We start from the raw sequence: 25,162 nt of genomic DNA, 5'->3' as shown, positions 1-25,162 counted from the left end.
AGTGCTTGATGGTTTTTGCGACTGCACTTGAAGAAACGTTCAAAGTTCTTGACATTTTCAAGATTGACTGACCTTCATGACTTAAAGTAATGATGGACTGTCATTTATTTTTTGCGTACTTGAGCTGTTCTTGCCATAATATGGACTTGGTCTTTTACCAAATAGGGCTATCTTCTGTATACCAAAACAATGAGTGAGTATGTGTGTCCAAATGTTTGACTGGTACTGTATGTGTGAGCAGAGTCCAGTGTGTGTGCATAGAGTCAGTGCATAAAAGGGTCAACGTAGGTAGTCAAAGTAGCCTTTTGAAATTATATTTAGCAGTCTTATGGCTTCGGTGTAGAAGCTGTCCAGGATCCTGTTGGTTCCAGGCTGGTACCGGTTGCCATGCGATGGAAGAGTGAACAGTCTATGGCTTGTGTGTCTGTAGTCTTTGACAATTTTGGGGGCCTTCTTTTGATACCGCCTGATATAGAGGTCCTGAATGGCAGGGAGTTTGGTCCCAGTGATGAACTGGGCCGTATTCACTACCTATGTAGCGTCTTGAGGTCAGCGTGGCAGTTGTGTTGTTGCTTACCCTCACCTCCTGGGAGGGGACTATGGTGTTAAGCTGTCGTCAATGAACAGCATTCTTACAAAGGTATGGAGTGCAATAGAGATTGCGTCATCTGTGAATGTGTTGGGGGCAGTATGCAAATTGGAGTGGGTCCAGGGTGTCTGTGGTGATGGTGTTGATTGTGAGCCATGTCCAGCCTTTCAAAGCATTTCATGACTATAGATGTGAGTGCTACGGGGGGCGATAAGTCATTAAGGCAGGTTACCTTGGTGTTCTTGGGCACAGTGACAATGGTGGTCTGCTTGACACAAGTTGGTATTACAGACCAGGTCAGGGATAGGTTGAAAATGTCTGTGACACTTGCCAGCTGGTCAGCTGTACAGAATGATATACACTGAGTGTACAAAACATTAGGAACATCTCTTTCCATGACAGACTGACCAGGTGAATCCAGGGGGGTTGCAACTTAATATTCGGAAGGAGTTCCTAATGTTTATTACCAATAAGATCATCTGTACTCATAAAAAAACTAAGTCTTAAAATGGCTAAGTCAATGAGCACAACCACAGTTAGAATGTATTAACAGTATTTATTCACTACAACTTCCAGTGTTAATGTCATATTTCATATCAATCAAACTGTTAAGTACAATACATATTTGACATATTTACAATGTTTACTATTGGCAATATAATATCTATATAAGCACAACCTGATGAACTTATGGCCACAGTAGACAATGCACCATCACTTGTCTGGGTTTTGTGGTTATCCCTCCTCTCTATTTCTAGTTTAAGCAGTTGCGTTTCAGGCCAGGGTCATTATGGGACAAATCCTAACTTTTAAGTTGAATTTTCACTCTGTCTCACATTGACATCAATGCATGACTAAGTAAACATGTGAGTGGAAGTTAGGATTCGCCCCAAGAGATGTCTAACAGAGGACACAGATGCGCTCACCTCATCTGACCTGAACCTGTGGCTCTTTAATAATTGTTAAAGATCAGTTGAGTGCTTGTCTGTGACCAGACACAACAAGCTAGTGAACAACCCCGGGGTTATCAGCAGAGTACATACACAGTGCCTTCAGAAAGTATTCACACCCCTTGACTTTTTCCACATTTTGTTGTGTTACAGTCTGAATTTATAATGTGTTTTTTTTGGTATTGGCCTACACACAATACCCCACAAAGTGGAATTCTGTTTTTCAACATTTTTTGAAATTATTTATAACTGAAAAGCTGAAATGTCTTGAGTCAATAAGTATTCAACCCCTTTGTTTTGGCAAGCCTAATTAAGTTCAGGAGTAAAAATGTGCTCAACAAGTCACATAATAAGTTGCATGGACTCCCTCTGTGTGCAATAATAGTGTTAAACATGATTGTTGAACGACTACCTCATCTCTGTAACCCACACATACAATTATCTGTAAGGTCCCTCAGTCGAGCAGTCAATTTAAAAAGATTCAAGCACAAAGACCAGGGAGGTTTTCCAATGCCTCGCAAAGAAGGGCACCTATTGGTAGATGGGCATAAGAAAAAGAAGCTGACCTTGAATATCCCTTTGAGCATGGTTAAGTTATTAATTACACTTTGGATTGTGTATCAATTACACCCCAGTCACTGCAAAGACACATGTGTCCTTCCCAACTCAGTTGCCAGAGAGGAAGGAAACCGCTCAGAGCTTTCCCAAATGAGACCAATGGTGACTTTAAACCAGTTACAGAGTTTAATGGCTGTGATAGGAGAAAACTGAGGATGGATCAACAACATTGTAGTTACTCCACAATACTAACCTAATTGGCAGAGTGAAAAGAAGGAAGCCTGTACAGAATACAAATATTCCAAACATGCATCCTGTTTGCAACAAAGCACTAAAGTAATACTGCAACGTGGCAAAGCAATTAACTTTTTATACTGAATACAAAGTGTTATGTTTTTGGCAAATCCAATACAACATATTATTTTCAAGCATAGTGGTGGCTGCATCATGTTATGGGTATGCTTGTAATCATTAAGGGCTAGGGAGTTTCTCAGGATAAAAAATAAATGGAATGGAGCCGAGCACAGGCAAAATTCTAGAGGAAAACCTGGTTCAGTCTGCTTTCCACCAGACACTGGGAGAATAATTCACCTTTCAGCAGGACAATAACTTAAAACACAAGGCCAGAAATCTACACTGGAGTTGCTTACCAAGAAGACAGTGAATGTTCCTGAGTGGTCGAGTTACAGTTCTGACTTAAATCTGCTAGAAAATCTATGGAAAAACTTGAAAATGGCTGTGTAGCAATGATCAATAACCAACTTGACAGAGCTGGAAGAATTTTCAATAGAATAATGGGCAAATATCCAGGTGTGCAAAGTTCTTGAAGACTGACAGCTGTAATCACTGCCAAAGGTGATTCTAACATGTATTGACTCAGGGCTGTGAATACTTATGTAAATAGATATTTCTGTATTTCATTTTCAATCAATTCAGGCTGAAACACAACACGTGGAACAAGTCGAGGAGTATGCATACTTTCTGAAGGCACTGTACATAAAAGAGTACATACATAAATCATATGGATGCACTCTGACGTTGAAACAAGTCTCTGAAAACCAAACAAACTCAAAGAATATTCTCCAAAGTTGTGCGTATTACCTGATAATACTGAACAGTGTTTTAGTCTCATGGCCGCATGATTAAGTTATGAATATAATCTTGGTTCCCCGATGGAGGGAATGAGACAACACATAAGCCAATGAGCTGAGTGAGTGACAGAAGAGGAACAGTTTGATAAAGGTCTATCTTTCACATCAACAGTCCTCCTAATGTGCTTCACCTGGTTGGTCTTTATTGCTTCAGGACAGAAAGTTCTGCTCACCATCCATATTGCTTTACTTGAGGAGGTTTAATTGAATACGTCTAATGGCTTCTTACTGGAGCATATTTCAGTGAACTTCAATAACACTTAACTTGAGCACATTGAATGGCCAAATTCATACTGTGGAGACCACAGCTATTATTGGGTGCAGTATATGTAGAGACTGAATGAGAAAAATTACTGACCCCAAATACAAGAGATGTTTTTTTTTCCCTCAGGAGTAAGTGGGGTTTTTTTTTTTTGGTTAAAATGAATAGTACATTTTTTTTAATGTAATATCACACAATATTAAAACAATTTGTCTTTCGAGCGAGAGATTAAGTTCAATATTAATAAGACTTTAAATGCAAAGAGCAGGACAGATAATTTTGTCAAATGAATATAAAAACCTAAATCAGCAGTTAGTTTCAGGTATAAAAAAAAGATGGTCCTCGAAGCGTTCTTACCTTCAATAGCAACACATTACAACACTGCTGGAACAAACCTAGATTTTTCATTAACAGGTGGTATTCATTTAATTTTCAAATATCATTGGTGATACTTAAGTTAACTTATTTTAATGCTGGAATTTGTAGCTGTGAAAAAAATCAAAGTGCCCTGGAAAACAATTAGAGTATGCATTAAATGTATGTTAAATCATTATTACAATCAACAGATGCAGACAGTCATTTTAGTATACGGGTTTCGGTGATACTTTGTCATTTTTGTATGAATTGCACTGCCCAAACATGCAGCTTCACCCACAGAGGACACCTAGTTGTAAAAAAAAAAGAAAAACGACATCCCTTCTTTACAAACGCAATACAACATTCTACAAAACCCAGTTTAGTGTCTGTTAACAGAAATGAATAGACCTCTTAAATTAAGCCGCATGAGTTGTAAAATATGCATCCATTGGAGATTTAAAAAAAGTATTATTCTTAAATTCACAACCTAGCCTACCAGTAGTTACAATAATTCCAGTAGTTACGAAACAGTGATTGTTAGCATTCTCAAGGGAAATCCCCTTTAAATATACATTTTCTTAAAGGATGTATGAAATAAGATACCCCCCATGTTTTCTTGTCCAACAGCACTGATGTGAGATTTGGATTTTGTTGAAACAAATCAATAGCAGGTTGACAATAGCACGTACTTCCATAAAACACGGTCAGTACGACTCAAACTGCAGATTCAAGTTTCAGGGAAAGGTGTTTTAGCATAATGGGATCTTGAGGTAAGACCATAGTTACCAATACTGGACCTAATCAATGTAAATTCCGAACCCTTACCGGTTTGTGCTGGAGAGGCTCCATCTCTCCCATTTGTACCGCTGTAGAGGTAACAGGGGGGTGCATAGGTAAGACCGTTCCATAATGAACACATAGAAATATATCTGTGTACACTGTTCGTAATGGCATGACTTTCAGAGGAGCTTTTCGATGAAAGTGTGTTACCGTGCAAAACAAAACGTACGAACATGTTGATGTCGGAGCTAATGGCCAGAATCAGAAACCCCCCTGTCCAGTCACAGGATCAGCCTACTGTGTTGTGCCATTCTGTTGTCTTTGCCATTTGGTACTTCACCAGAAATCCCCGTAACTCTCTGCTCTTCTAAGGCCATTTCCACCACTATGGTTCTGTTCATGTAAGACCACTACAGTGAATCAAAGAACATCTGTCATTTAAAAAAAAAGAAAGATACAAAACGATTATAATCACCGCAATAGCTGAGTGATATGAAATAATAGCAAGAATCCGGGTTGTTTGTTTTCAATGGAATATGCAGTACATGCTCGTTCGGATGCTTCTTTATGGGACTTGCAGGGCTCGGAGCGTCTAGGTGTGGTTAAAACACAGAGATTAAACGGTTAATGCTCACTGTCGTGATGAGTCCAAAACGCACAGTCACAGTCACCTGAAACGTCAGATGATTATGTGTGACTTTTGTACGATAATCCCACTGGTTACAGCCATTTAATGCAAGAAACCAGTGAGAGAAAACCATACCCAAGAAGAGATACAAAACCAACCAATAGGAATAGAACACCTGGTGCTGCTTTGAAACGGGATCCTGTACTTGGAGACGTTGGCATTAGATGAAGTCGGTAATGTAAAATCCCGTTTAATGAGTAAAAAAAGGGAGAAACAGAGACGAAGTGGGGAGGCAGGCTGGTGCAACCCAGTAAGAGTTTACTTTAGACCAGAGAGCCTGCTCTGCTCTGGGCTGGCACCAAGACGGGCACGGCGCCCATGCGCTCCAGCGTGGCCTGGCTTACGGCGTACGAGTGCGTGTACCCGCCATGCGATGCCACCGTCACGGGCTTCAGGCTGACCGAGCCATTGCTGCGCACCATGGTGGGCGGGGAGGGGGCGGAGTTGGTGGTGACCACCAGAGTCTTGGGCGGGGGGAGGGTGTGGCTACCATTGGAGTAGGCCTGACATGCCAGGGGGGCGGAGCCCGGCGGAGCCAGTGTCCCGTGTCCTGTGTGAGCTGCATGTCCCCCCGTTTGACCTATGTGACCCGCTTGCCCCGTAGGGAACGTCTGGCGTGTGTCGCCATTGTAGCGGGTGTAGGAGTTGGTGTCGTAGCTGGGCTTGGGGTTGTGCCAATAGCGGCTGTTGTAGGTGTTGGTGGACGTCAGGGTGTCGTTCTCCGAGGATGAGGCGTCGGCGTGAAACGCTTTCACTGACGACGACCTCTTAGGGGGCAGGTCGTCCTCTCTGTAAAGCACAAAGGGCAAGAGGAGGTCACTATAGGGACTACAGGAGGTTAAAATGGAGTGTTAACAGGTTTTCATATCCCACCTAATCTCTGAAGTAATACGGCACTCTTTTAACGTATTTCATAATATGTGATGTACGTATTTGGTGCTTTTACGTTGCCAAGTGTGTTGGAACATCAAAATATCATCTTAATACTCAATTAGGTTTCTCTTCCAATTCTGACTGTTTCGTCAATGCCCTATGATGTAATTCGCTGCTTAAATTCCACTGGCATTTCTTCTTCTTCATGTTTGACTGAACTGCAAATGAAAATGGACTCAAAATGGACTCAAACATTGGGATCGGTTTTTAAAAAACGATGTTTTTAAATAGGAAAATCAATCTATTCGTAACACCAGTCTGAGCAGTCAGTGTTCCTTACTGTGAATGTTTCATGAGGAAACATTTTCAAGAAGATTTTGTGTTTGATCTCCACTAACAGCGTTTGGAACGCTCTCTCTTCGCAGATGAAATGTAGTGAGCCTGATTGCGTAGGAGATGTAACAACGGGATGTAAGTGAGACAGTGTATTCAATTGGCATGCAATATGCGTGCCTTGTCTTATTTAGGGCTTAGAAATGAATAGTTAAACAGCTATAGGGGGCACCTTTTGGAAAACCTACATGAGCCAGAGAGACAAGATTTACTTCTGGCTTCAGATGAGCCACAGTGGCCTGTTGTGTTTGATCAACAACGACAACTAATGTTCACTTGTATTATAAATGCATGGTATCATCTAGCCGGAATAGTGCTTGCAATGATTGGGATTGCCTAAATGACAAAACAAAGAAAAGCGGGTAAAACTGGAATGACAAACAACAACAACAAAAAACGGTTTAGGAGGTCCATTCTTCAAATTGGTATCACTGTAAGAGTGAGTAACATTCACTTCCACAGCTCGGTCCTGATCAATAGAGTTAGAGAACATTAACGTTAAATGTCAGAGGTATACATGAAGTGGTACCACACACAGACCACATTTCAATGCAGGGACATTATCAACACCCAAATGAGGCAGATGTTATCCCACTAGCTCAGAGCTGAAACATTTCAACAATGATTTATCTTCAAATTGATTTATGAACTCGTTTAGGGGAAGAATAGCAGGACATTTAAACAAGCGACAGAGAATTCACACAGTGTTTGAAATGAAAAATTGGGGTATGATGAAGAGAAAGTTGGTGAGTTTGAACGCCTTGAACACATGGATAAAACTGACTACAAAGGGGTAATCGTACCATTTCAAGGATACAGTATATCTCCGTTTTCAAGACTTATCTACTACATACTCTGCGTAGCCTATCAAATGCACGGCACCAGAACAGTTGTGGTGAGTTCAGGTTCTAATGTTTAGACTAGTGTGTTGACAGAGATGTGTGGCAAACGGCAGAAAGCAGGAATCCAATGAAAGACCCACCTGATCTCGTTGGGTATCTCCTCCTCCTCGTATTTGTTCTTGTTCTTCCAGTAGAAGAGTGTCACCAGCACCAGTAGGGAGCAGATGATGACAGCCAGCACGCCCGTGGCGATGGTGCCAGCTATGAGACCCACTCTCTGGGGCTGGGCTGAAGGGCCAGGGGAGAAAGAGAGAGAGACAGAGACTAAGTCATGTTCATTAAGTACAACACAGAAGAAGATGGACTGAAACAGGGATGAACCTCTCCAATATGAAAGACTTTGTTCTCCAATACAAAATGTTTTGCTATGGTGTGCACTGATGAACGGGACCCAGATCACGAACGACCGGTCATGCCTCTACAACAGCTACTTTCAATACTGCTATAGCTCCTGAACCACAGCACAAACACCTATTCATCCGTGGAGTGAAGCCACTCTAGTAAGGCCTGCATTATGACATGAATAAAACATTGAGGAGCTTTGGTTGAATGCCAACCACATGCCCTGTGGTTCTCCAGGAAGTAATGATGTCCCCCTCCCCCCAGGTAAACACTGAAGGGAGATGGAGGGGGAGGAAAAGCTGTGTTTGTACTGTCTGCATTTCTCATAATGAGTTAAATACACACAGTGGCCACTGTCTATTTGATCAGGTCGCTTTTCGTCTGCATCCTCAAAGGTACTTGATAATACAGTACATTGAATATATCCATGGATGCAAATGGTTCTATTCTGCTACCATAGTGAATTGGGGGAAAGATTCAAGTGGCTTGAAGTGTGATTTAATGTGGCTGTATGTCTATTAGGATGTTTGAATTTGACCATAATATCTGCACCATACAACCTACGAAACCAGTACCATTGTGTTTTTATCAGCAAATGATTTGATTGTGAGTTTTAAAAACCACAACTTTAGACGTGTATTAATGCTAGCTTCTTCCACTATGAGGGCCGTTTTGGTCCGTCTGTTGTCCTACAACTCAGAGGGAATAGTACAGTGGGAGTTTAATCATACGCGCTGCAACATACGCTGAGAGAATGATGCTTTCATTGTTTAAGGCTGAACAGATGGCTGAGTGGCGATAAAGCTTTTATAGGATCACTCTCCTGATCTAACAGTGGGTCGTCCTCCTTGACAAACAGACAGCCCCCCGAGCCTCTGTCAGAGCACTCACCACAGCCAGTGACATGCCATTTACTCCTTTAAACAATCACAAACCCCAAAACGAGCCACTCACTGAAGTTGTCAGTGGTATCAGTGACTGTCTACTCTAAGGCAGGGTCAGGCGAGTGCAGTAGCAGTAACTCAGGTGACAGTGTTACTACCCACTGGCAGGGGTGGAATTGGGAGAGGGGGAGCGTGGAAACAACGTTTTCCTAGAGTAGCTGAAGGCTGGGACTAAAAACACACATAACTAATATAAAATATACCGTCTGGGAAATTGATGTAGTATGTACAGTGGGACAAAAAAGTATTTAGTCAGCCACTAATTGTGCAAGTTCTCCCACTTAAAAAGATGAGAGAGGCCTGTAATTTTCATCATAGGTACACTTCAACTATGACAGACAAAATGAGAAAAAAAATCCAGAAAATCACATTGTAGGATTTTCAATGAATTCATTTGCAAATTATGGTGGAAAATAAGTATTTGTTCAATAACAAAAGTTGATCTCAATACTTTGTTATATACTCTTTGTTGGCAATGACAGAGGTCAAACGTTTTCTGTAAGTCTTCACAAGGTTTTCACACACCGTTGCTGGTCTTTTGGCCCATTCCTCCATGCAGATGTCCTCTAGAGCAGTGATGTTTTGGGGCTGTTGCTGGGCAACATGGACTTTCAACTCCCTCCAAAGATTTTCTATGGGGTTGAGATCTGGAGACTGGCTAGGCCACTCCAGGACCTTGAAATGCTTCTTACGAAGCAACTCCTTCGTTGAATCATTGTCATGCTGAAAGACCCAGCCACGTTTCATCTTCGATGCCCTTGCCGATGCCCTTGCTGATGGAAGGAGGTTTTCACTCAAAATCTCATGATACATGACCCCATTCATTCTTTCCTTTACACGGATCAGTCGTCCTGGTCCCTTTGCAGAAAAACAGCCCCAAAGCATGATGTTTCCACCCCCATGCTTCACAGCAGGTATGGTGTTCTTCGGATGAAACTCAGCATTCTTTGTCCTCCAAACACGACGAGTTGAGTTTTTACCAAAAAGTTATATTTTGGTTTCATCTGACCATATGACATTCTCCTAATCTTCTTCTGGATCATCCAAATGCTCTCTAGCCAACTTCAGACGGGCCTGGACATGTACTGGCTTAAGCAGGTGGGACACGTCTGGCACTGCAGGATTTGAGTCCCTGGTGGCGTAGTGTGTTACTGATGGTAGGCTTTGTTACTTTGGTCCGAGCTCTCTGCAGGTCATTCACTAGGTCCACCCGTGTGGTTCTGGGATTTTTTTCTCACCGTTCTTGTGATCATTTTGACCCCACGGGGTGAAATCTTGCGTGGAGCCCCAGATCGAGGGAGATTATCAGTGGTCTTGTATGTCTTCCATTTCCTAATAATTGCTCCCACAGTTGATTTCTTCAAACCAAGCTGCTTACCTATTGCAGATTCAGTCTTCCCAGCCTGGTGCAGGTCTACAATTTTGTTTCTGGTGTCCTTTGACAGCTCTTTGGTCTTGGCCATAGTGGAGTTTGGAGTGTGACTGTTTGAGGTTGTGGACAGGTGTCTTTTATACTGATAACAAGTTCAAACAGGTGCCATTAATACAGGTAACGAGTGGAGGACAGAGGAGCCTCTTAAAGAAGAAGTTACAGGTCTGTGAGAGCCAGAAATCTTGCTTGTTTGTAGGTGACCAAATACTTATTTTCCACCATAATTTGCAAATCAATTCATAAAAAATCCTACAATGTGATTTTCTGAATTTCTTTCCTCATTTTGTCTGTCATAGTTGAAGTGTACCTATGATGAAAATTACAGGCCTCTCTCATCTTTTTAAGTGGGAGAACTTGCACAATTGGTGGCTGACTAAATACTTTTTTGCCCCACTGCATAAGCTTGAAGTAGAAGCCAATTTATTGTCGTCCATTAGTTTATTCCTATTAGGGGAGGGATGGTAGGGTTAGAGGAAAATAATAAAGAAGGAAAATATATATTTAAAATATATATTTATAGATATATTAAATATATATTTAATATATCTATTTACAAAAAATGTATATTGGTTATTGGAAATTATGCAGACAATTGCATTGATAGACGCCACAATCTATCTGCAAAATTAAAGCTGATCTACCTCTTAAAATAAAAAATATCCAGAGTATTTCCAGAGTGAAATCCTTTTTAACAATAACATGTGTATTCAAAGGATTTAACATTGATACGATACAAGAGTGTTTATTATATTTTATTCAGAATGGTACTGCACAAAGCTGTGCTTATGTCATCATTATGTTGGGTACTTACGTGCCACAACCTGCAGGTTGAGTAGACAGGTGCTCTTGGCGATGGCGTTGGAGGCTGTACACTGGTACAGACCAGAGGTACTGGTACTGATGTTCCTCAGTGTTACGGTCCCTTGCATCTGGTCTGGGGTTTAAACACAAACCATGCCAGTCTAGGGTTAAAACATCACCGGGGAACACCATCCACAACCCCAGAATAAATAGACAAGACACAAAAACATCTCATTCAAATGCATTGGGATTAAATATGCATGAAATTCCTTTAGGACTAATGATTAACGTAAATATGCTTGTAAAGTGTTCCAAAACATTCATACATTACTTGCATAATTGAAATAACCAAAATGATTTCAAAATAATATAGGCAGTTGAAATAATTGTTGAGCAAAGCTTATTCAGCATTATGCAGATATGTTACTTCAAGTAACAGTATTATTCAACTTGCTTTAGGATATGGTACTGTAACTGGGACTACTGGCAAAACCCCAATAGAGGGCGCCAAATCACTTACCGTAAAACAGCTGGTGTATATTTTGTACATTATGTAGTACCTTGCTGATATAAACCCAGCTACAGCGCCATTGTTCAAACGTCTGATACTTTATGGAGTATTATTATTAGTATTATTAGTTATATTACACTGCTGCCTTACACTAAAGGCTACCACAAGAGCATGGAACAAATCACATAAGCACTAAATCCAGATTACTGGCCGAGATTTCACCAGTACCCTTTTCTCTGCAACATGGGCTGTTTTGCAGACAGATATCATGGTGGCAGTGTTGGTACAGTTGATATCTACTGTATAAAACAACAAAGACTGACAGGAGGAGGAGTAATGAAGGAAACCTAAGCCGATTGGTCCTTGTCGAGGGTAGCCTTGTGTTGAAGTGAGCAGTAGTGTAGTACGGTAAGAATCACACTGTGCTGTGATAACACAGCTGGAGAGAGAGAGGAGAGGCCACTGCACTGCACTTCTTACACACACACACACACACACACACACACACAAAACTGGGTCCGCATTAAATAAAAAACTTCTCAGAGTAGGAGTGCTGATCTAGGATCAGTTTTCCTTGTAGATCATAATGAATAAAATGACAGGAACTCGTGACCAGCTCCTGCTCTGAGACGCTTTGTGAATGCAGGCCCTGAGCTGGACCAGGGTGGGTGGTGGCACCCTGAGGGGCAGAGTTGGGGGCGGATGGGCTGGGCCACGGTGACGTTACCAAAGATACCTGTTGATTTACCAGCGAAGGTGGGGCAAAAGGGCACGCCCACGGCCAGGGGTTTAATACCTTGCATGGCGGTGTGGGGCAGCTTGGGCAGCGACTCCAGCTTCACCCAGGCGTAGGTGGGCGTGGGGATCCCCTCCTCGCTGCTGCACATCAGCATGATGTCAGCGCCCACGTCCAGCGTGCCCTGGACACGGCATGCAGGCACCGAGGGGGGCACTGGAGAGACCAGAGGGAGAGAGAGGGGTATGGTTAGTACCTTATCGATCAGCACAGACAGATCCTAGCCTACCGAAGAGGCATCGGGTCTTACATTTTATGTTACATTTGAGAAATGTAATAGATGATCTTATCCAAAGCAGGTCTTGTTTTTATAGCACACACATACAGAACTGTGGTGTGCCAACATGCTGTAAGAGTCATCTTTAAAACCAGCTTAGGAGACTCATTAGTCAAAATAAAAAGCTCATGTCATACGACAGAATTCTTACAATATGCAATGTGTTTACACTTCCTAGTTTTAATGCATCCATTTGTATCACAGTAGGCTCTGTAGCCTGGTCAATAGTCAAGTTATAGTGGCCAGGCTATACATGCATAGTATTCAACTCCTTAATTGTAATTCTAATGCAGCAGAGTGTGTTTTACCCAGCACGGTGAGGCCGATGACCCCGATGTTGCGCCCCCCTCTGTCGGGGAGGTTGTTGACCAGGCACTGGTAGGTCCCCGTGTCTGACAGCTGGGTGTTGTTGATGAAGATAGAGGCACTTGTGCTGGGCATGGTGGCCACGAAACCCACCCGGCCATTCAAGTGGTTGGCTAGACTGAACACTTGGCCACCTTGGTAGATGATCACCTGCGATGAGAAAGACAAAAAGGCAGGGATTCACTCACTCCGTTTCTATGGAATATCATTAGTTTGACCTAACGAAGAGCCCTATGGATCGATATGTCGGTCATTAGGTGGTCATTAGGAACGTGCAGTGTGCAGGTTCTTTCTGTTCTTTTTCTAGGATGTGCCAAAGACCTAACTTCTATGGAACATCAGTCGTTTCCTGTCACTGTACATCCAGGTGTGACTTTAGGAAACTGTGGCCAACTGGGTCTATCCTGGGTCAGCAGTGGAAAATACATCACCTTGATGTCAATTGATGCACAAACATAATGTCTGAATTGTTGGATCTTGGGGAAATAAAGGGTATGACAGTATCTTAAATCTGAATGGGAAAACAATCACTGATTTTTTTATTTAACTAGGCAAGTCAGTTAAGAACAAATTCTTATTTACAATGCCGGCCTACACCGGCCAAACCTGGGCCAATTACTTTCCTCCTTATGGGACTCCCAATCCCGGGCGGTTGTGATACAGCCTGGAATGGAACCAGGGTGTCTGTAGTGACGCCTCTAGCACTGAGATGAAGTGCCTTAGACCGCTGCTTCACTCGGGAACTGAAGTAATGTAATCATATAAAGTTTTAAAAAGCCTTTCTCTGGTACACACTAGAGATAAGTCAACAAGTAATGTTGAATTAAGTTCATTAAAATGCAATACTTCATCCCAGGGTTAAATAAAACCAAACAACAGAGAATCAACAGCCAGGCAAGTGAGTCCATGAGGATTCTGCACATGAAAGACTGCAGGTGCAACAAACATTCACAAGAGGGCGACGTAGTGTTGCAGTATAAAATGAAGCATCATTTGACAGCTGAAAGGATGGAAGGCGGTCCAGCCGTGTACAACATGGTTGTTCTTGGATAATAATATACAGAATGATCATTTCGAAATGTGCTGAACTATACATGTATTTTACATTACAACAAGCATGAATTTAAGAGCAACTTCCATGCACAGCTCAGTGGTCAACATACTGTTACAATGATACACAACAAGGAACTAAAACACTAAACTATGGTAACTATGATAATAGAAGAAGTCTAACGCCATTGACATGATCAATTCATCAGCAATGCAATTTCTCTTCAGAAAAGTGATGCCAAAGTGGAAAAACATCCCGAAAAATAGAAGTACTATTGAAATGAGACCTCGTGTTGATTTGAGCTCTTCCGAGCTGCGTGTTTGAGAGTCCGGGATGTTCAAAAGCTTTTTGTTGCTTTGAACTCTGATAGAAGCAGCCATTTGTGCGCACCTTCTAAATAAATAAAAAACACCTAACCCTTCAGCCAGGCACACAAAAGCATGCTGGGGAATCAGGGAGGCTATTCAGCGTTGTTTGAAAGAAACCCCATTGAACTGTTCTGTTCAAAGGACCCAGGGAGCCACAGAACCGTCTCAGTAGGGCTGATGTTCTCCCCTCTCCCTTCCTCCCTCCATCTCTCCCTCCACACTGCTGCTTTACTGCATGTCAATTGCGGAGCCGCAATTTCCTGAGCGCTGTACACTTTGTCCTCTTATGTGCAGATGAATAGGCAGCCCTTCAGCTGTGATGAGACCCAAACGCACCCGCAACCGCAGCAGCCACTCTGTATTTATGTGTGTGTGCGTGCGTGAGATCACCCTTCACTCTCGTGTGACCTCCTTGGTGACCTAACGCGTAGCCGGGAAAAGAGGTCATGGACAGTGTGCAGATGGCGGTGATCCCAAGTAAGAACTGGCCTGGCCCCAAAGACCATGTCCACCGCCATATCCCTCTGCCTTCCCATCCCGTCAAACAGCCTGTAAACCACTGAACAACCCCACTCCCAACACTCATCAGACATGGCATAGGTTGTATTTATTAAGGCACAACATAAAGCAAAACATTGCAAAAAGTTAAAAACAAGCATTTCTTATTGGGCAAGTTCAGATAGTTTCGGACCGTTTTTTTTCCGTTTCATGCCTAGTGAAGAGGACCCTGGTCTGGATCATCTCCTATACTTCCTGTAACACCTAGCATCAGGATACAGCCGTGTTTTATTAGGGAGTCAAGAAGAATGGACAGATTCATTTCCAAGGCTCTACATACCAGGCCTCACCATCCGCACGCTTTCTGCCTTAAAGTGTCAATCAGCAGTTGAAAGAGCAACAAAGCGTTCTCCCCACCACCGTTTCGTTAAACAGCGGAGGGACGTGGCTGGAGAAATGTAACCGCTCTGAAATTCATAGACAGAGCTATGGACGCAAGTACTGACCACCAATGCTATCAAATGTATAGCTTAAACCATATTTTGAGGCTATACTGGTTTTGTTTACATTTACTTTGTTTTATAAACATTGGAATAAAATAAAATAAATGCTTCTATTTTGGGTCCTGACGGGGTACGACAGTTGAACTAAGCTCATGAGGCATTAATAAGTGATATTCTTCAAGAATCAAATGGGTACATATCAGTCCAACAATGCATGTAGCTACTGCAGTTTGTCCCTTTAATCTGAGGCTAAACACGGAGGATTAGAGTAAACAAACAGAAGAATTAGAAGAGCTCTCTTTGTGAAGGGAGCTGAAGCATCGGATCGTCAGTCAGCCTAAAAGGGTGATGGTTTATGAGTGTTGAGTGTTTTGGGAGAACCACTGATGTTCTCACGTTTAATCTAGAGCCGGGTGAACTAAACTCTGTCAACATCTTATTTATATCTTATTCATAACCTCAGGGATGGTCTAAAAGATACCAAATACACGGAGCAGTCAGAGAGAGTCTGCACTGGTAAACAAACAGGTATGCATAGGCCTATGTCTGAGTCAGTGAGTAAGAGTTAGTGTGCATTGTAAAGGCTGCCTTTCATTCTACAGCCCTAACATAAGAATGTTGACGTCCAAAAGACTCCCGTGGTTCTTTTAGAAAGACAAATCCTATAAATGAATGTTAAATCGTATCATTTTTATATCATCTAAAGATGATGGAACGGAATACTGTGATCAAACTTAACACGTGACAAAACGTAGGCCTTCAAAATGACCGTAGGCTTTTCATTGTAGTCTGTTTTCCACAAACGTACATTTCTGAGAACATTTCAGAAATGATGCATGGTGTACGGCTCGAACCGTAACCATTCACGACAGCCATTTCCTACAGTGAGCTTGTGCTGTCGCAACACTGACAGCGGTGTACACTCAAACCACAGTGAACTTTTCAGACAGCCCACCAGAGACCATGAAGAAGCAGTACTGGCACGCTTGTGATAGAAGTTTCTCCGTGTTACAAACGTTTACTGAACTCTTGCACAGGCACAAAATGCTGGTATGGATTACGACAATACCTTATATTAATGGTACTATTCCAATATAACTCTTAGGGAACAACTTCTGTAACTAACCTTTAATAAGCATAGCAACTGCAGACAATGACACAGTTCTTACCGATGTTAAGAAAATACAACAAAGTTAGAGTTAAGAGGTAAGCATATTAGGTCATAATTGTATGTATTTACTAGCTTGTTACTGGGTAAATATTCTACTGGTATTGACTCAAAACATACTGTATCTATTGCAGCATGTGGCCAATTTCACATGCTTGTGCTGCACGCAAACTACTTCACCCATGTTGATGAGTGTAGGTGTCTTCAATACTTTACTGTACCTATACTGTAGTTCTGATGAGGTGTTGTCGTGCTAGCCTAGAGCTGACTGTGTCTTCTTCCTGTTGTAGTGGTGCCTGAAAGCCTGAGGTGGCGCACGCACACACACACACACACACACACACACACACACACACACACACACACACAGCACATCTGTACTCCGCTGAGACTACGTCACCAAATGAATGTGGTGGAATAATTCCTTCCTGCAAGAATCATCCAGACACAATGTTTCCCGAGCCTCGTCGTTTACACCAAAAGGGTGCTCAGACAGGCGTGAAGGAGGTTAAGACAGCCGATTGCTCTACGTTAGCAAATCACTCTCCATCTGTGCATTTGACTGTGTCAAAACAGCCTCTGTGTACATACCTGTGCAGTGCAACCTTGTGTGTAGGTGTGGTGTGTGAGCATGGTGCGTGTGTGTGCACATTTGGATAAGATTGGATATTTTTTCAGTTGCATGCACCTCTATGTATGTTTTCCTGAGTGTGGTTAATGTGTGTGTGTCATGTAAGTGTGTTTATTACTTCTCATTGTATGCATGTGTGTGCGTGTGCGTGTGTGCATTCACGCATATGTGTGCTCGTCTGCCTGATTGTGTGTGTATGCCTGTGTGTGTGTGTGTGTGGTGTGAACAGCTGCTCCAGGTTAATTAGTGCAGAAGATTATTACGTTATGTGGATGAGGTTAAACGTGTTGGAGGCAGGTGAGGTTGTGACGCCTGCAGCTGCAGATGAGAGGAGATCAGACCGAATCAAAGGGCCAGGAGAAACCTGAGTGCTTTGTTTCATGGCCTTACAACACAACAGCAACCGTCTTTGGGCATACAGGAGCAGCCGCTTACCTCCGGTTCTGGCACGGCTATAGATAAAGTCTGCACATGCGCCATGTTCACACGGATTAGCCTGGTGGGCCAGGCGTGTGTTGTATGTGCCATATGCCGCGCTGAAAACACTACAATACCCAGGGGACCTGGCACCGATGCGTGCGGTGTGATTATTGTCCGAGTGCGACTGATGTGGGTCACATGGGAATACAGTACAGTATATTCACAAATCCTCATTGAGGTGACCAGTCTGGCCGGTCAATAAAGTTGTGTTGAGAGATTTTGTTGGTTAGGGAGAGGGCGTAGGTGTATTGAACTGTGGAGAGGGATGTGATGGTGGTGTATGGGCCGGCAACCTTGCCTGAGACCTTTAGACTTTCAACAGCTAATGCCTAGGCTTTAGCTCAGAGGGTTGACACGGTTTTGAGGTACACAGACTACACAGATCATATACACATGTTAAGAGGAGGGTTACCTGTTCGGGCTGATTGGCATTGGACAGCGGGATGACCATCCAGATAATGTTGAGGTTGTTGAGGGCAGCGCTGGTGGAGAAGGAGCAGGGCAAGATGGCCGCCTGGCCGCGGGCTACCTGGATGCTGCTCTGGGTCACTGTGACATCCAACGCCCTTACGCTCACTACAGAGAAAAACATACAGAGAGATTTAGTGGGTGGATAGAAAGATTTCCCATAAATGTCCCGTAAACATTTACTGTGGATAGAGACATTCTCTGTATGTGAAATATTTAACAGAAAGCCGTACTCCAAAGCATTTAAATGCTTTTGATATAGCCTAAAAGTAAGGTTAACTCATTTAGACTAAATGATCACTGAAATCCCTAATCTTGGAGTTATTGGTGAATCGTGGGCAGAAAGTAGGGCTGCATGATGTTCTCCACTCTCCCTTCAAGAAATTGTTTCTCAAATCTCCTATGGTTGAAGAGTACAGTTCCAGCATACTGTACCTCTAAATGGATATGCAGTATATTTCAAACCAAAAAGTCACGTTTAATCTAATGGTACAAAGTCATACCCAACCCCATCTCAACATTTCCATCTGCACAGCAAAATAAACACAAAGTAATATCGAAGCTACTCTTTTGAACTGTTCTCCGCAGCTAAACATCCTCATTTGAAATATCACATTAAAATATTTACTAACTAACTACAAACAAGAAAAACAAGAATACTAATGACTACATCATGTGTACTGTTCCCATCCCTCTATAGGCCAACAAAGAGTCAATACAGGACTAAGATTGAATCGTACTACACCATCTCCGATGCAGATGTGGCAGGGCTTGCAAATTATTACTGGAAGGGGTGCGTCACCTGAGTGGGTTGATTCACTGATGTGGTCATCCTGTCTGGGTTGGCGCCCCCCTTGGGTTGTGCCATGGCGGAGATCTTTGTGGGCTATACTCAGCCTTGTCTCGGGATGGTAAGTTTGTGGTTGAAGATATCCCTCTAGTGGTGTGGGGGCTGTGCTTTGGCAAAGTGGGTGGGGTTATATCCTTCCTGTTTGGCCCTGTCTGGGGGTGTCCTCGGATGGGGCCACAGTGTCTCCTGACCCCTCCTGTCTCAGCCTCCAGTATTTATGCTGCAGTAGTTAATGTGTCGGGGGCTAGGGTCAGTTTGTTATATCTGGAGTACCTCTCCTGTCCTATTCGGTGTCCTGTGTGAATCTAAGTGTGCCTTCTCTAATTCTCTCTTTCTCTCTCTCTCTCTCTCTCTCTCTCTCTCTCTCTCTCTCTCTCTCTCTCTCTCGGAGGACCTGAGCCCTAGGACCATGCCCCAGAACTACCTGACATGATGACTCCTTGCTGTCCCCAGTCCACCTGGCCGTGCTGCTGCTCCAGTTTCAACTGTTCTGCCTTATTATTATTCGACCATGCTGGTCATTTATGAACATTTGAACATCTTGGCCATGTTCTGTTATAATCTCCACCCGGCACAGCCAGAAGAGGACTGGCCACCCCACATATGCTCTCTCTAATTCTCTCTTTCTTTCTCTCTCTCGGAAGACCTGAACCCTAGGACCATGCCCCAGGACTACCTGACATGATGACTCCTTGCTGTCCCCAGTCCACCTGACCGTGCTGCTGCTCCAGTTTCAACTGTTCTGCCTTATTATTATACGACCATGCTGGTCATTTATGAACATTTGAACATCTTGGCCATGTTCTGTTATAATCTCCACCCGGCACAGCCAGAAGAGGACTGGCCACCCCACATAGCCTGGTTCCTCTCTAGGTTTCTTCCTAGGTTTTGGCCTTTCTAGGGAGTTTTTCCTAGCCACCGTGCTTCTACACCTGCATTGCTTGCTGTTTTGGGTTTTAGGCTGGGTTTCTGTACAGCACTTTGAGATATCAGCTGATGTACGAAGGGCTATATAAATAAATTTGATTTGATTTGATTTGATTACGGACTACAAAGAGAAGCACAGCCACGAGCTGCCCAGTCATAGGAGCTTACCAGATGAGCTAAACAACTTCTATGCTCGCTTCGAGGCAAGCAACACTGAAGCATGCATGAGAGCATCAGCTGTTCCGGACGACTGTGTGATCACGCTCTCCGTAGCCAGGCTTGTAAGTAAGCATTTCACTGTAAGGTCTACACCTATTGTATTCGGCGCATGTCATAAATAACATTTGATTTAATTTCATTTGATGTGAGTAAGACCTTTAAACAGGTCAACATTCACAAGGCGGATTACCAGGACGTGTACTCAGAGCATGAGTTTACCAACTGGCAAGTGTCTTCACTGACAATTTCAACCTGTCCTTGACTGAGTCTGTAATACCAACATGTTTCAAGCAGACCACTATAGTCCCTGTGTCCAAGAACACCAAGGTAATCTGCCGAAATGACTACCAACCCGTAGCACTCACGTCTGTATTAAGCACGACTCCAATTGGCCTGATCACTGACAACGATGAGACAGCCTATAGGGAGGAGGTCAGAGACCTGTCAATGTGGTGCCAGGATAACCTCCCCCTCAACATGATCAAGAAAAAAGAGATGATTGTGGACTACAGAAAAAGGAGGACCGAGCACGCACCCATTCTCATTGAAGGGGCTGTAGTGGAGCAGGATGAGAGCTTCAAGTTCCTTGGTGTCCACATCACCAAAAAACTATCATGGTCCAAACACACCAAGACAAAGCCTATTCCCCCTCAGGAGACTGAAAAGATATGGCATGGGTCCACAGATCCTGAAAAGTTTCTACAGCTGCACCATTGAGAGCATGCTGACTGGTTGCATCACCGCCTGGGATGGCAACTGCTCGGCCTCCGACCGCAAGGCACTGCAGGGGGTAGTGCGTACGGCCCAGTACATCACGGGGGCCAAGCTTCCTGCCATCCAGGACCCCTATACCAGGCGGTGTCAGAGGAAGGCCCCAAAAAATTGCCAAAGACTCAAGCCACCCTAGTCATGGACTGTTCTCTCTGCTACCGCACGGCAAGCGGTACCGGAGTGCCAAGTCTAGGTCCAAAAGGCTTCTTAACAGCTTCTACCCCGAAGCCATTAGACTGAACAGCTAATCAAATGGCTACCCGGACTATTTGCATTGTCTCCACCCCACCCACCCACCATTTTACACTGCTGCTACTCTCTGTTTATTATCCCTACATAGTCACTTTACCGCTACCTACATGTACATATTACCTTAATTACCTCAACTAACGAGTGCACATTGACTCTGTACGGGTTCCCCCTGTATATAGCCTCGCTACTGTTATTTTATTGTTGCTCCTTAATTATTTGTATTTTTTATTTATTTTTTTACTTCAGTTTATTTTAGTAAATACTTTAACAATTTTTTCGGGATTTTAATTAAGCATTTCACTGTAACGTCTACACCTGTTGTATTTGGCGCATGTGACAAATACAATTTGATCTTTCCATCTGTACTAACAGTAGGATTGGTTTGGAAGAATATGTCTAATGTTGATAAGGTGCTATTATCATCCCAAATGAACCAATCGGTATCCTGTTTAGATGTCATGAAATAGATAGATGGGGGGGAGGATGTACAACAACCTATTTCTGGAGCCACTAAACATATTAAATTAATTGGGTTACACCCTACCGTAAAATGCATCCATCTATGTTCAAGGCCCAGTGGGAGTAATTGTATCTGAACATAGTGAGGAACACAATGCCCATAATCAACTTAAAGAAATTGGGCATGTCCTGAGTCCTTGTCTGCCATAATGCAGGATGATGATGCTGACATAAACCAATGGTATAGGTAGGAGTATGCATGTAGCCAGCTGTCATGTTATTATCACTGACACATTGCTCGTTGCTCCTTCCTTGTCTGACTAAAACCACTTCCTACGCGTTGTTCCGCTGGCAAGCACACTTCAGCCCGCAGCCCAAGCTCCAGAAGGAGAGAAACAGAAGAATCTCAGTGAGCACATCTTGAGAGATAGCGTACCACACAGGCTAGCAACAGAGTTTTAAAGGCCCAGTCTAGTCAAAAGTGTTTTTCCTTGGTTTTGAATCATATTGTACATCTGCTGAAACTAACACTGTGAAAGTGTGAAATAATTATATCAGTGTTATTTCCTGATAGTTGTTGGTTGAAAATACAATCTACACAAGATGTTATTATCAGCAGGTTTTGCATGAGGGAGTTTTGCTTGCCTGGTGCCAACACCAGGCGGTATAGGTTTGAATAGACGAATAACAAAGAGAGTTCCAAACCTCTTGGCCAATAATAACTCCTTTTAAGTTTCCCCCTCCCCACTCAGACCAGTCCCAGACAGTCCTAGTGAAATTATTGCTTAAGAAATATTTTTTTGCTAAAAAGCTATTTTTGTTTATTTTTGACCATTTGAATGGAAAACTATTACAGTAAGGTACTAAATTGTTACCCAGAAATGATTTGATATCTAGATAAAAACATCTGCATTGGGCCTTTAAATCCAATGGGTGTGTAATGAAACACTTCTCTGCGATGATATAAGCTATATTAAGATGTTGTGGCTACTGCCACTCAATTGCTCTCAAGCTTTGCTTCTACTTTACAATGTGGTTGTCAGGCTATTATTGGAGACTTTTTCGAAGCAATGGAGGTCCATTCCAATGGAACAACTCAAACCTCTAAACCCAAACAACCAAATCTGGATTCTAGTAGAATTTGTTTTCTTTCAAATACTTTAGCTGCACTTAGTGAGCTAGCCTGGTGCAAAGGAGCCAACAACATTGTCCCAAAAGTGCAAACCCCACCCATCTTGCACTCCAGGCAGCCTCAATCAAATGCTCAAAGTATTTCGACGATTTCAAATAATATCTGAACCCAGGTCTGTTCTGAACCCAAACAACATGATGTACATACTTTTTTTAATACTTTCTCAACTCTATATCGTAGCTATAGCAGTGCAAAGAAAGGAAGCCAGTCGCGCGAGAAGAAAAAGGCCCTTGAGGCAAAATGGAAGGCACAAGCGCTTATCTCCCCAAACTCCTCTAAGGCTGCAGCTTTCTGCCCTGAACAGCTGGAGTCTCCTTTTCCAAACATTATGGATTATGGGACAAGTGCTCAAGAGCCTAAGCCCTCGTGACTGCAGAATGCACCATACTCAAATCTTACTGCCTGGAGTGATGTATACACATGGCCTGACCATCCCTTGGGGACAGACAAAGCATCGGGAAATTGAGTGATATGAGTCGCTAGATAGCCATTATCTCTCGCCAAAGGAAGGCAAAGTGATCGGCTGGCATCCCTGATAGTGTTGCAGTACTTAACCTGTTGGTGGAGAAGTGAAAATGGTCATATCCAGGACTGTAAAATGGTACACCAAAACTTGTGAGTACTTAATGGTGGATACGGGACTACTAAAAGTACTTAGTGGTGTGTCTTAAAATGGAATGGGCTGGTGATGAGTCAGAACAGCCCCAGCATACCAGCCAGAATCCACCCCCACACCCATTCCCCCGCCATCCTGAGATAAGAGACCATCCTTAGATAAGGAGAAATGTAAAGTACCACCTGAAAAAAATGGAATTTTATGGTTTGGGAATGGATCCTGTGGGCCCATTTCATGAAGCCCTCATAAAGGTCACCAGAATGTGAAAATGTACGTGAATGTTTGTTTCAAAAACTACATGAATAATCAGTTGACCACTTCACATGTTTTTGTTTATTTATGCGTCTCTTTTCTGTGAGAGAGAGCTGCACCAGACCTACTGTTTCCACGTCATTTCAACCCCCAAATCCTATGTGATGACATTGAATCAATGTGGAAAACTGATTGGATCTGCAAAAAGTCATCATCGTAACTTTTAACCTAAATCGATTGATATGGCGACATTTGTTGATGATTTCACTTTGAATTCACATTAGTTGATGTCAGTGCCCAGTGGGGAAGCTCCGAAAGGCTCGTAAACAAATGCTCATGCATAAATAAAAATGTCCACAGAAAGAGTAAGGGAACCGTCCTTTTATGAAAAAGCATCGGTGTACATGTTGAATTGCTCAACCGAGTCTCGTAGTTTGGAGTTGAACCCCTCACGCTTGAGTCCTGAGGACTTTACATCGACGTGCTCCCCCTCTCTCGGCTTGTGTAGGACAGTGTGTAAGACTAATGAGCTAAATGTCACACCCATTTTGTTTACCCCACTCGTCCCATGACTTTTTAATAGACATCCTGTCTTCCATTCCACCGCTGAAGCCCCCGGAGCCAGCCTGGAAGGATGTGGAGTACACCACTACTACCGCTAACTGGGCTTTACTATGCACTACCCCTCTTCTCTGGAGGCCGACTCTACTGTACTGTATATATGTCCATTCAGTGACAGTGGGAGGGAGGCTGTGTTTGTGTTCCTAGGGAACTCTAATGGAAAGAGGCACCTTAGGCAGTCCTAAAAGAGCCTGCAGCGAGCAGCGAGCTTAAGACAGCCTTCTCCTTTCATCCAGGAGCCGAGTGTTAAAAGTTCCTGTTTATTAATGCATGGGAGCCATACCACTGAGATATCTCTCTCTGTCTCTCTCTCTCTCTCTCTCTCTCTCTCTCTCTCTCTCTCTCTCTCTCTCTCTCTCTCTCTCTCTCTCTCTCTCTCTCTCTCTCTCTCTCTCTCTCTCTCTCTCTCTCTCTCTCTCTCTCTCTCTCTCTCTCTCTCTCTCTCTCTCTCTCTCTCTCTCTCTCTCTCTCTCTCTGTCTTACACACACAGTGGTTAAATTATGTGAGAATGTCCTCCTAGGATCACAAGTCCACAAGGAGTCATTGGATCAGAGTTGATTAAGACATGACAACAGGCTTCTATTGTGCACCAGTGCCCTTGATACCAAAAGGAAGCCTGCCGTGCTACACATGAGCATAGGGGGGTTGAATTGAAAACATGTCATTTTCTCTCTCTCGGTGTGCAGCTCTCCATGCCATCACAGTAGCACCTCTGTCTGGGCGAGCCGGCCTCACTCTAAATTCCTCTACTCCCAGCCGGCTCATTTGCATCACAGGCCCATGCTTTTATTCATGGCTTTCTTTTATTCATATCGCTACTTTCATTTCTGTTTCAAACAGATGCCCTGATGCTCTGATCTACT

General features: G+C 43.2%; 1 protein-coding gene across 1 annotated transcript in view; it reads right to left on the bottom strand.

Annotated features, from left to right (window-relative positions):
* Positions 1-2,973: 2,973 nt before the first annotated feature.
* Positions 2,974-25,162, bottom strand: part of LOC112265191 (immunoglobulin superfamily member 11) — a 91,660-nt gene continuing 69,471 nt past the window's right edge. Inside the window, exons 2-7 of the mRNA XM_024442283.2 lie at positions 18,084-18,247; positions 12,915-13,122; positions 12,330-12,485; positions 11,033-11,155; positions 7,584-7,731; positions 2,974-6,124 (exon numbers count right to left, since the gene is read on the bottom strand). Coding sequence (XP_024298051.1) covers positions 5,599-6,124; positions 7,584-7,731; positions 11,033-11,155; positions 12,330-12,485; positions 12,915-13,122; positions 18,084-18,247 — 1,325 coding nt within the window. The 3' untranslated portion in view covers positions 2,974-5,598. The remainder of the gene's footprint in view (positions 6,125-7,583; positions 7,732-11,032; positions 11,156-12,329; positions 12,486-12,914; positions 13,123-18,083; positions 18,248-25,162) is intronic.

The sequence above is a fragment of the Oncorhynchus tshawytscha genome, linkage group LG13 (genome assembly GCF_018296145.1).
Source record: "Oncorhynchus tshawytscha isolate Ot180627B linkage group LG13, Otsh_v2.0, whole genome shotgun sequence".
Classification (NCBI taxonomy): Eukaryota; Metazoa; Chordata; class Actinopteri; order Salmoniformes; family Salmonidae; genus Oncorhynchus; species Oncorhynchus tshawytscha.
The sequence above is the reverse complement of the archived record's forward strand: the minus strand, read 5'-3'. Positions and strand labels throughout refer to the sequence as shown.